At 38.5% G+C, this 11,402-nt stretch overlaps 1 protein-coding gene across 1 annotated transcript; it reads left to right on the top strand.

Moving 5' to 3' along the window:
- Positions 1 to 753: 753 nt before the first annotated feature.
- dhrs13l1 (dehydrogenase/reductase (SDR family) member 13 like 1) lies at positions 754 to 11,033 on the top strand. The gene is made up of 5 exons (XM_082177962.1): positions 754 to 948; positions 3,226 to 3,344; positions 4,564 to 4,687; positions 7,539 to 7,865; positions 10,266 to 11,033. Exons 1-5 carry the CDS (start codon positions 822 to 824, stop codon positions 10,526 to 10,528), a joined length of 960 nt encoding a protein of 319 aa, XP_082034088.1. The 5' UTR covers positions 754 to 821; the 3' UTR covers positions 10,529 to 11,033.
- The last annotated feature ends 369 nt before the right edge of the window (positions 11,034 to 11,402 follow it).

The raw sequence follows: 11,402 nt of genomic DNA, 5'->3' as shown, positions 1-11,402 counted from the left end.
CATTTTATGACTGAATGACTGGAGTGGCCAAACAACAAAGTAAAGTCATAAGTGTCTCTCTGATTTATGGAGATAATTGTTCAACATTATGAATGTTCATAACTGGAGGAACCCTGGAGGAACTCTCTGACACCGAAACGTGCAACGTCATTATTAGAAAGGAAAATAGGTAATGTTGGAGAGCTTTATTTCAAACAAATCTAAACTTGCACACATTGACAGCTGATCGAGTTCAGTGACAAATACATCAGAAAATATGAGGGTTTATCAAACACTTTAAAGAATATAAAAACAACAGTGTTGCATTCATTTAGAAAAACAACTTGATGGTATTTGCTTTGCATACGCTTGTCTTAGCAAACAGCACTAACAAAACACAGAGTAAATGTAAGATATTTCACTACATTTCAGTCATTTATAAAGTTATAATCTTCACGGAATCCAGTCCAGCGAGTTCTTGAATCGCATGCATTGTGCTGTGAGATACGGACTGGAGGAAAGGTGAGGTTGTGCCGTTTGACCTGAAACACAGTGACTTTGCACTGATTCTTCAGCTTTATTGTGTGTAAGGGACCTGAGTAAATGCTGTGTATCACCCGGATGTCATTACATAACACACACACACACACACACACACACACACACACACACACACACACACACACACACACACACACACACACACACACACACACACACACACACACACACACACACACACACACACACACACACACACATTCCAGAGCATCAGGCAGTGTTTAAAAAGGGTGTGACTCCAGATCAAGTTCATTCAGATTCAGAGTCTCACGCCTGCAAAAATGATCCTCTTTCTGGGTGTTGTGGTTTCTTTATTAGCTTTGTATTTTATTTGTCATAGGATCTTTGTCCAGAGGAAGACCTTCACAGGCACTGCCAAACTATACGGGAAGACCGTCATTGTGACCGGTAGGTGAAACACACTTCTGTGCAAACGTTTAGTCATGATTCCTCAGAGGTTCTTCAACTGCGTAGATGTTTATCCCTCGGGCGAGATGAAGACAGACACTGTGGATATCAGGATAAAGCTCCGTGTGGAGAGCAAGCTCGGGTCAGGAGGGCATCGGGAGAGCTTGATGAGAAGGAGTGTTTGAGATCATATGGAGATCTCTGACTTATGATTGCAGACTTTAGCAAATCTCCACTGAAATAGGAGACCCGATGGAGTCTGAGTCTGCAGGAGAGTTCAGCAGAGATCTCCATTAACTGTGATATTGAAGAGATATCATGATTGTTATTCCCTGTAAAATCACAGAACTGAGAGTCTTTTCTGCTAAACTTAATTATTGTGAACAAAAACAATCATTAACAGAATTAAAGCTGTGATAAATTATAAATATTAGATGAAAATCTTAAACTAAATTACTAAAATGACTAACTGGAAATATATAAAAACTAAAACTGGACTAAAAAAATTTATTAATAAAAAAAATAAAAAATAAATAAACCTAAATAGTAATATATATATATATATATATATATATATATATATATATATACACTCACCTAAAGGATTATTAGGAACACCATACTAATACTGTGTTTGACCCCCTTTCGCCTTCAGAACTGCCTTAATTCTACGTGGCATTGATTCAACAAGGTGCTGAAAGCATTCTTTAGAAATGTTGGCCCATATTGATAGGATAGCATCTTACAGTTGATGGAGATTTGTGGGATGCACATCCAGGGCACGAAGCTCCCGTTCCACCACATCCCAAAGATGCTCTATTGGGTTGAGATCTGGTGACTGTGGGGGCCATTTTAGTACAGTGAACTCATTGTCATGTTCAAGAAACCAATTTGAAATGATTCAAGCTTTGTGACATGGTGCATTATCCTGCTGGAAGTAGCCATCAGAGGATGGGTACATGGTGGTCATAAAGGGATGGACATGGTCAGAAACAATGCTCAGGTAGGCCGTGGCATTTAAACGATGCCCAATTGGCACTAAGGGGCCTAAAGTGTGCCAAGAAAACATCTCCCACACCATTACACCACCACCACCAGCCTGCACAGTGGTAACAAGGCATGATGGATCCATGTTCTCATTCTGTTTACGCCAAATTCTGACTCTACCATCTGAATGTCTCAACCGAAATCGAGACTCATCAGACCAGGCAACATTTTTCCAGTCTTCAACTGTCCAACTTTGGTGAGCTCGTGCAAATTGTAGCCTCTTTTTCCTATTTGTAGTGGAGATGAGTGGTACCCGGTGGGGTCTTCTGCTGTTGTAGCCCATCCGCCTCAAGGTTGTGCGTGTTGTGGCTTCACAAATGCTTTGCTGCATACCTCGGTTGTAACGAGTGGTTATTTCAGTCAAAGTTGCTCTTCTATCAGCTTGAATCAGTCGGCCCATTCTCCTCTGACTTTTAGCATCAACAAGGCATTTTCGCCCACAGGACTGCCGCACACTGGATGTTTTTCCCTTTTCACCCCATTCTTTGTAAACCCTAGAAATGGTTGTGCGTGAAAATCCCAGTAACTGAGCAGATTGTGAAATACTCAGACCGGCCCGTCTGGCACCAACAACCATGCCACGCTCAAAATTGCTTAAATCACCTTTCTTTCCCATTCTGACATTCAGTTTGGAGTTCAGGAGATTGTCTTGACCAGGACCACACCCCTAAATGCATTGAAGCAACTGCCATGTGATTGGTTGATTAGATAATTGCATTAATGAGAAATTGAACAGGTGTTCCTAATATTCCTTTAGGTGAGTGTATATACACAAGCTAAGAAAAATCACAAAAGCACATAAAACATGTAATGAATTACTCAAATTAAAATAAAATAACTGAAAATACTAAAAAAGCTAATTCAAAATATTAATAAAAACTACACTAGTGTTGCAACATTACTAAAATGACACTGAAATGAATATAAGCATTGCATGATATATAATACTAGAAAATACAATGGAGAAATGAGTCTCAAAATTTTGTGGAGAAAAAAAAGTGTGATTTAATGAGCTGGGAAAATTATATGAAACCATGGGCATTTGAATAATGAATATATAGTTGAGCTTCAAATATTTCTGTGGACAATTGAGGTCAAAAGGTCTAAATGAGGTTCAGCAAGTGCAAGTACTTCACATGAAGCCGTGATTCTGTGCCGGTCTACGCTGAATCATACAGAACACATATTCCATGTGCCATAATTTTAATAATCCCTGCATGTGTCTGACAGGTGGGAACACTGGGATTGGGAAAGCGACTGCGTCTGCGATGGCAGCGAGAGGAGGACGAGTGATTCTGGCCTGTCGAAGCACACAGAGAGGAGAAGAAGCAGCTCGAGAGATCAGGATGGTGAGTGTGAGGAAGACCGGGGCATGTTGTCACAGGGAAGGTGTTCGCATTGACCCTATAGTGGGGCATGTTGTCACAGGGAAGGTTTACATGTGTTCGTATTGACCCTATAGTGGGGCATGTTGTCACAGGGAAGGTCTATATGTGTCCGTATTGACCCTATAGTGGGGCATGTTGTCACAGGGAAGGTCTATATGTGTTCGTATTGACCCTATAGTGGGGCATGTTGTCACAGGGAAGGTCTATATGTGTCCGTATTGACCCTATAGTGGGGCATGTTGTCACAGGGAAGGTTTACATGTGTTCGTATTGACCCTATAGTGGGGCATGTTGTCACAGGGAAGGTCTATATGTGTTCGTATTGACCCTATAGTGGGGCATGTTGTCACAGGGAAGGTCTATATGTGTTCGTATTGACCCTATAGTGGGGCATGTTGTCACAGGGAAGGTCTATATGTGTTCGTATTGACCCTATAGTGGGGCATGTTGTCACAGGGAAGGTTTACATGTGTTCGTATTGACCCTATAGTGGGGCATGTTGTCACAGGGAAGGTCTATATGTGTTCGTATTGACCCTATAGTGGGGCATGTTGTCACAGGGAAGGTCTATATGTGTTCGTATTGACCCTATAGTGGGGCATGTTGTCACAGGGAAGGTCTATATATGTTCGTATTGACCCTATAGTGGGGCATGTTGTCACAGGGAAGGTCTATATGTGTTCGTATTGACCCTATAGTGGGGCATGTTGTCACAGGGAAGGTCTATATGTGTTCGTATTGACCCTATAGTGGGGCATGTTGTCACAGGGAAGGTCTATATGTGTTCGTATTGACCCTATAGTGGGGCATGTTGTCACAGGGAAGGTCTATATGTGTTCGTATTGACCCTATAGTGGGGCATGTTGTCACAGGGAAGGTCTATATGTGTTCGTATTGACCCTATAGTGGGGCATGTTGTCACAGGGAAGGTTTACATGTGTTCGTATTGACCCTATAGTGGGGCATGTTGTCACAGGGAAGGTCTATATGTGTTCGTATTGACCCTATAATGGGGCATGTTGTCACAGGGAAGGTCTATATGTGTTCGTATTGACCCTATAGTGGGGCATGTTGTCACAGGGAAGGTCATTTTTATGAATGCTACATGTTCACACTGCTTTACTTATATCTATTGCACAATCATTGTAAATGATAGAACATTATAATACTTTCCTCATAGGAAACTGGAAATGAGAATGTGATCTTCATGCAACTGGATCTTGCGAGTCAGAAATCGATCTCTCTTTTTGCGGAGAACTTCCTGAAGGCCGAGCGCAGACTGGACCTGCTGATCAATAACGCCGGTGAAACTATCGGGACACAAACACAAACATACTTCAGTCTTAAACCCAAGTCTAAAACTTCACTGTCACATGATCCTTCGAAATAATTCTAATATGCTGCTTAATTTGGTTACACTTTATTTTAAGCTGTCATTGTTACAGTGTAGGCTAACTATATAGGCTATTTAAATACTGATAAATATTAATTAACTACATGTACTTACTATAGGGTTAGAGTAGGATTAGGATTCGGTTTAGTTGCATGTAAGGGATAATGTAGAGCTATAGCGAACACAACCGCGACAGGCTGATCACGACCCCGACGCGCAGTGGAGCTTGACTCATCCTGAAGGGGTTGTATTCGCTATAATAACCGCCTCGCTCTACATTATCCCGCTTATTACATGGCTACCTACCAAATAAATCAATAATTTGACACAAAATATTGATTTAATAAGGAGTTTATTGATTTAAAAACGATTGTATTGCTTCCGCGAAAGAAAATAGTGCGTTCCGTCTCTACGGTTAGAATCCTGCGTCCATAGCAACGCTCTGTTTTTCATGGCAACGGTGTGTTATACTTAGCAACGGTTATCAAGATATAACACACCGCATTATACATTAGAATTCAACCAAAGCCCGTCTACGGAAAGCCTGTTCACTCCAACGCCCTATTAAGTCCTATTGGTTGTAGTTCCAATCAGAGTTCCACTGGGGGCGCTCGCCATGAGTGCAAAATGAATGGGAGTCAATGGGGCTAGACGGCTAATTTTGTCTCCCTCACCCGATTGCCGTTGAGAAATCTCAGATTTTATTGTAGGTTTTGCAAGTTCAACATGGGTTATAGATCGAAAATTGAATGAACGAGTACTCATTTCTTTTCGATTTCTTACAGGTTGAGTTGTTGTTGCCCATAACACGCTAGCATTCTGCTAATGACGTCAGCATTCTGACATCATTGACATTTTGAAAGACTTTTTAAAGCAAATAAGTGACTCTAAAAAATCTAACACCAAGCAGTGTGTAATTTCTTTGCATCCCCTTTCGAAAACAACATTCAAATTACTAGACAAAAAATTATATCCTGAGAAAAGTGGATTTTGAGCGGTATAGCCCCATAGACCTCCATTCATTCTGCACTCGTCATGTGAGCGCCCTCATATGGAACAAGAGTGGAACTGCAACCGGAAGTTTATTGAGTGGCACTTCTCCCCTCATTAGACTTTCTCTGATTCAACCAAGCCATGTAATACGTAAGGGTTAACAGAGCCCGTCTACGGAGAGCCTTGGCACTTCCTATTAGCCCCATTGTATCAATCTTGGTTGCAGTTCCATTAGAATTCCACTGGAGGTGATCGTGGGCGAGTGCAGACTGAATGGGAGTCTATGGGGCTAGACGGCTAAATGTGTCTCTTTCACCCGATTGCAGTTGAGAAATCTCAGATTTTATTGTAGGTTTTGCAAGTTCAACATGGGTTATAGGTCGAAAGTTGAATGAACGAGTACTTATTTCTTTTCGATTTCTTACAGTTTGAGTTGTTGTTGCCCATAACACGCTAGCATTCTGCTAATGACGTCAGCATTCTGACGTCATTGACATTTTAAAAGACTTTTTAAACCAAATAAGTGACTCTAAAAAATCTAACACCCAGCAATGTGTAATTTCTTTGCATCTCCTTTCGAATACAATATTCAAATTACTAGACAAAAAATTATATCCTGAGAAAAGTGGATTTTGAGGGTTTTTCGCCATAGACCTCCATTCATTCTGCACTCGCCTGCGAGCGCCCCCGCATGGACAGAGACGTGTTACTGCAGCCAGTCCAGAAACCGAAAGTAAGCAGAGAGTGCCAATTCTCTTCCTATTAGACATTCTCTGGGGTTAATACCCGAAGAGGTGTCCATTGTCAGGTGGGTTCAGGGTTGCCTCCGCCGAAGTCATTAATACCTGACAATGGACACCTCGAAGGGCATTAACCCGCTTATACCATGGTCACTTGCCAAATAACACATTTTTAAAACATTAGTTTATATTTTAATTAGTTTTACAATCGAAATCTAAAGTTTTACAAACAATAACTTGGTTTCCCTGGTTACGCCTGACCGGAGATATTTATAGTCCGCTCAGCTCGTAGAAGCCTTCAGTTTACTGCCTGTTGCTATGGTTACTCACAGCTGATGTAGCCAGCGCATTTATTTATTAATTTCGAACGGTAAACAGTCAGTTTCACCAGAACTCCTTTACTAGGTGTCCTCTATCACTTTATAATGGACACCCTGCAGCCAATCAGAATCGAGTATTCACCCAGACTATGGTATAACAAGAAATAACACACCGCATTCTACATTAGAATTCAACCAAGCCATGTAATAATTATGCATAATGTATAGTTATTACTAACTACATGTAACGTGTAACAAGGACACTGTAAAATAAAGTGTTACCCTTAATTTTTTATTATAGTTTACTTTCAATTTGATTAATACCCTTTTATTAATGGTCTTTTCAACACTGATAATAATCATAAATGTTTGTTGAGCATCAAATCATCATATTAGAGTGATTTGTGAAGGATCATGTGACACTGAAGACTGGAGTAATGATGCTGAAAATTCAGCTTTGATCACAGGAATAAATTACATTTTATTAAATATTCACTGCTATTTTAAATTTTAACAATATTTCACTGTTTTTACTGTATTTTTGATCACATAAATGAGCAGAAGAGAGTCTTTTGTTCCAAACTTTTGCCCACCGACATCATGAATGACACCTTGTGTGTGTGTGTGTGTGTGTGTGTGTGTGTGTGTGTGTGTGTGTGTGTGTGTGTGTGTGTGTGTGTGTGTGTGTGTGTGTGTGTGTGTTGTCCAGCTCTGGCCTCTCCAGGACGCACTGAAGATGGCCTCGGGATGATCCTGGGTGTGAATCACATCGGCCCGTTCCTGCTGACCAATCTCCTGCTGGAGCGTCTCCAGGAGTGTGCGCCGAGCCGGGTGGTCAACGTGTCGTCCTGTGGGCACGATCTGGGCACTGTTGACTTCGACTGCATCAACACACACAAGAGGCTCACTCTGGGATCATCCGACGCGGATATATTCAGGGCTTACACTGCCAGCAAGCTCTGTAACGTGCTCTTCACACACCAGCTGGCCAAGAGACTGGAGGGAACCAACGTCACGACCTACAGCCTTCATCCCGGTTAGTGATCAATCATTCATTCAGTTCACGTTTATTTGTATAGCGCGTTTCAAAGTAGTTTTACAGAAAGTGCATGAGTCCATATTACAATTTACAGTGATCTGGGGCCGGTTTCACAAAGCTATTTTAGAGCGGTCTATAGTGTTAGACAAGTCTAATATGTGCTCATAGACTAGTCTAATAGAAGTTAGACTGTTTCACAAAAATAAAGACTGACTTAATTTAGACCAAAGACACCTTCCCCCCAGGCTAACTCAGGTCTAAGACTCTATGTTACCTTGGCAACCAGCAGTAACAATCAGTTACATTACAAACAGCCAAAAGAAAAGGGAAAATGGCTCATCATTTAAACATTTCTTCTTGTTACTACATTCTCCGCTAAATTTCCCAAGTAAAATGTCCTTGTAACTGTTATACTCCTCCACCAAACACATATATCTTCCGCTGGGGTAAACTGCACTGAGCGGTTGAATGCACTTACTCGATCCGCCATGTTTTTGTTTTGAAAAGTGTCTTATTTTACCCAGAATGCATTGCAGTGTAGTCCTCCTTAAGATAGTCAGAGTCTTAAGTGCTTTGTGCAACGGTCTGATTTAGATGTCTATCTGAAGTCTGACTATCTACTATATCTAAGCCATAGTGTGAAACCGGCTTATCAGAGGAAACTGTCTAAGTTCTGTATTTCAGAAATGTACATATACAAAATCACTGTAATTTACAGTTTTATTCCTATCTATATTCTGAAGGTTTTTATTGAATGGTTTGTTAATATATAATTTCTCAGATTTTTTATAACAGTTAAACAATCCTAAAAAACATTGTAAAATTAATTTTTTTCTGCTTGTTGACAGTATTTTCTGATTTATGAAGAGATGAAGAGAGAAATCCAAAATTCCCTCAGTAAACCTTTAACTCTAATATGTCAACAAAATCAAACTGTTCAGTTGTTATCAATCGGTCAGATTTCTGCTGTGTAAATGTGTACAATTATGCCTATTTAATTTAAATATTTCAGAAAACTCGTAAAACAAAAACATTTTAGCAGTTATTAATATAATCAAATAATTATGGTGATTTCTATTAGTTACCATTTTTCCTTGCATTCTTAAAAATAAAGTACCAAAAGCTTTTTTGTTTCAGCAAATCTCATAAAATTTTGGTCCCCAAAGAACCTTTTAGTGAAGTTATTAAAAATTTTTTTTTTTACAGTTCTAAAAAGAACCATCATATAAGATTTTTTTTTCTTTTTTTTTAATAAACAGATTCAGATTGTTTTATTTAGTGCCATGTCAGCATTGTTTTATTTAGTGCCATGTCAGCATTCAAGGCTATTTTCATGGCAAAAATGTAATTACAAAAATAGAAATATCATATAAATACAATAAAAACCATACAAACAAAAACAGCAAGTCAATATATTATACAAGATTTGATAAATTAACATATGATAAACAAAATCCAAAACCTTTTCAGGCATAATCTTACTAAATTTAAATAAACATTTTAATAAACTAAATACATATATATATATATATATATATATATATATACACATATATATATATACACACACATATATATATATATATATTATTTATATGTGTGTGTATATATATATATATATATATATTTTTTAAATATATATATATATAAAAAATATATGTATATAAAAAATATTTAAAAAATTAAAAATATATATACACACACACTCACATATATATATATATATATATATATATATATATATATATATATATATACACACACACACATATATATATATGTAATATATAATATAATATAATATAACATAATATATATAAATATATATAAATATGTAAGGGATAATGTAGAGCTAGGCGGTTGTTATAGCGAATAACAACCCCGACAGGCTGAACGTTTGCATTGGGGTCTTGACTCCTGAAGGGGTTGTATTCGCTATAACAACCGCCTCGCTCTACATTATACCGCTTATTACATGGCTACCTACAAAATAAATAAATAATTTGACACAAAATATTGATTTAAAAAGGAGTTTATTGATTTAAAAACGATTATATTGCTTCCGCTAAAAAAAATAGTCCGTTCCGCGTCCATAGCAACGCTCTGTTTTTCATGGCAACGGTGTGTTATACTTCGCAGCGGTTATCAAGAAATAACACACCGCATTCTACATTAGAGTTCAACCAAGCCATGTAATAAATATATATAAAATATACTTAATAAACCTTTTTAAAGAAGATTTTGTGCAATGCAAAGATTTCATGGATGTTAAAGATTCTTTATGGAACCATCGATGCCAATAAAGAACCTTTATTCTGTAGTGTGTTCACCTGGTGTGTCCAGCTCCAGTTTCCCTCCTTCTAACAGTGTGTTTTCTCCTCGTTTGATCCGGTTCAGGGTCGGTCAATTCCGAGCTCGGCCGTGACATCAACGAGTGGAAGACGCGTATCCTGAAAGCCATCGTGAGCCGGTTTGGAGCGACAGACCCGGTGTCAGGAGCTCAGACGACACTGTTCTGTGCTCTACAGGAGGACATCGAGCACCTGAGCGGACGATACTTCTCTGACTGTCAGCTGGTACAGGTCAAGCCTGAGGCCAGAGATGACGGAGTCGCCCAGAAGCTGTGGGACGTCAGCGAGAGGTTATGTGGGATGAGCTGAACACACACACACTTCGCGGAGGAATATGTACTGCACTATTATTGTTGCCGTTCATTGTTCAGAATCCAATCAGGAAACACTTTACTTAAAGCTGTAATGTGTAATGCATTATAAAGGCATTCAAAATGTACGTTATAATGAATGGTCTTTTCATAAAGAATTGTAACCAAAGTTAAAACACATTATAATATTGTCAGATTCCTGGTTACATAGGTAACTGGTTGTTTGTCATGCGTTTTAATGCATTATACTTTCTAAAGGTGTAATGCTGTCTACCAGTACATCCATGTGAAAAAGACGTACTATTAAATGTATTAAAAAATGTACTTGAGTATGTTTATAGTAAAATATAAATATACTATAATGCATTTTTAATACATTTAATAATGTCGTTTTCACTCGTACCTGCGAGTCTGTCATCATCACGTCACTCATTCAAAGGCTTTCAACAATCTGAATGTTTTTGTACTGTACTTGTTAAAAAATAAAGTCATTTGTAAATGCATCTATCTTGCCATTTGTTGAGTGACATCGCCTTCAGAAGAAGAAGAAGAAGAAAAGTGGAAAAAAAAAGTTGCACAATTATTGTGGGTAATAAAGTGTTTTTTTTTTAAAATGTTGTTTAGGAAACATTTTTCTGCACAGAACAAAATGCCATAACTTCTCCTTTCTACACTGATACATACAGCAGAAAGAAATCCATGTTAGTTCTGGATTTGGTCCCATTTCATGGCATACAAAAAACAAAACATGCGCACCATTAAACTATATATGATTTTACAAAGCATTTTGTCCCTTTGATCTGGACAGGAGAAGTGTAGAGAACAAGATTAGGTTAGAGCTGGATGACAGTGTTTCAGGGAACTTGAACTAC

This window comes from Leuciscus leuciscus (genome assembly GCF_965113295.1).
Source record: "Leuciscus leuciscus genome assembly, chromosome: 8".
Lineage (NCBI taxonomy): Eukaryota > Metazoa > Chordata > Actinopteri > Cypriniformes > Leuciscidae > Leuciscus > Leuciscus leuciscus.
This window is presented reverse-complemented; position numbering and strand designations above follow the sequence as displayed.

What these genes read in the sequence shown, in the direction of transcription:
- dhrs13l1 (XM_082177962.1), top strand. Translation starts at nt 822, where the DNA reads ATGATCCTCTTTCTGGGTGTTGTGGTTTCTTTATTAGCTTTGTATTTT. An exon ending in GAAGACCGTCATTGTGACCG is followed by an intron (nt 949 to 3,225) that starts GTAGGTGAAACA and finishes TGTGTCTGACAG; the next exon opens with GTGGGAACACTGGGATTGGG. An exon ending in GACCTACAGCCTTCATCCCG is followed by an intron (nt 7,866 to 10,265) that starts GTTAGTGATCAA and finishes GATCCGGTTCAG; the next exon opens with GGTCGGTCAATTCCGAGCTC.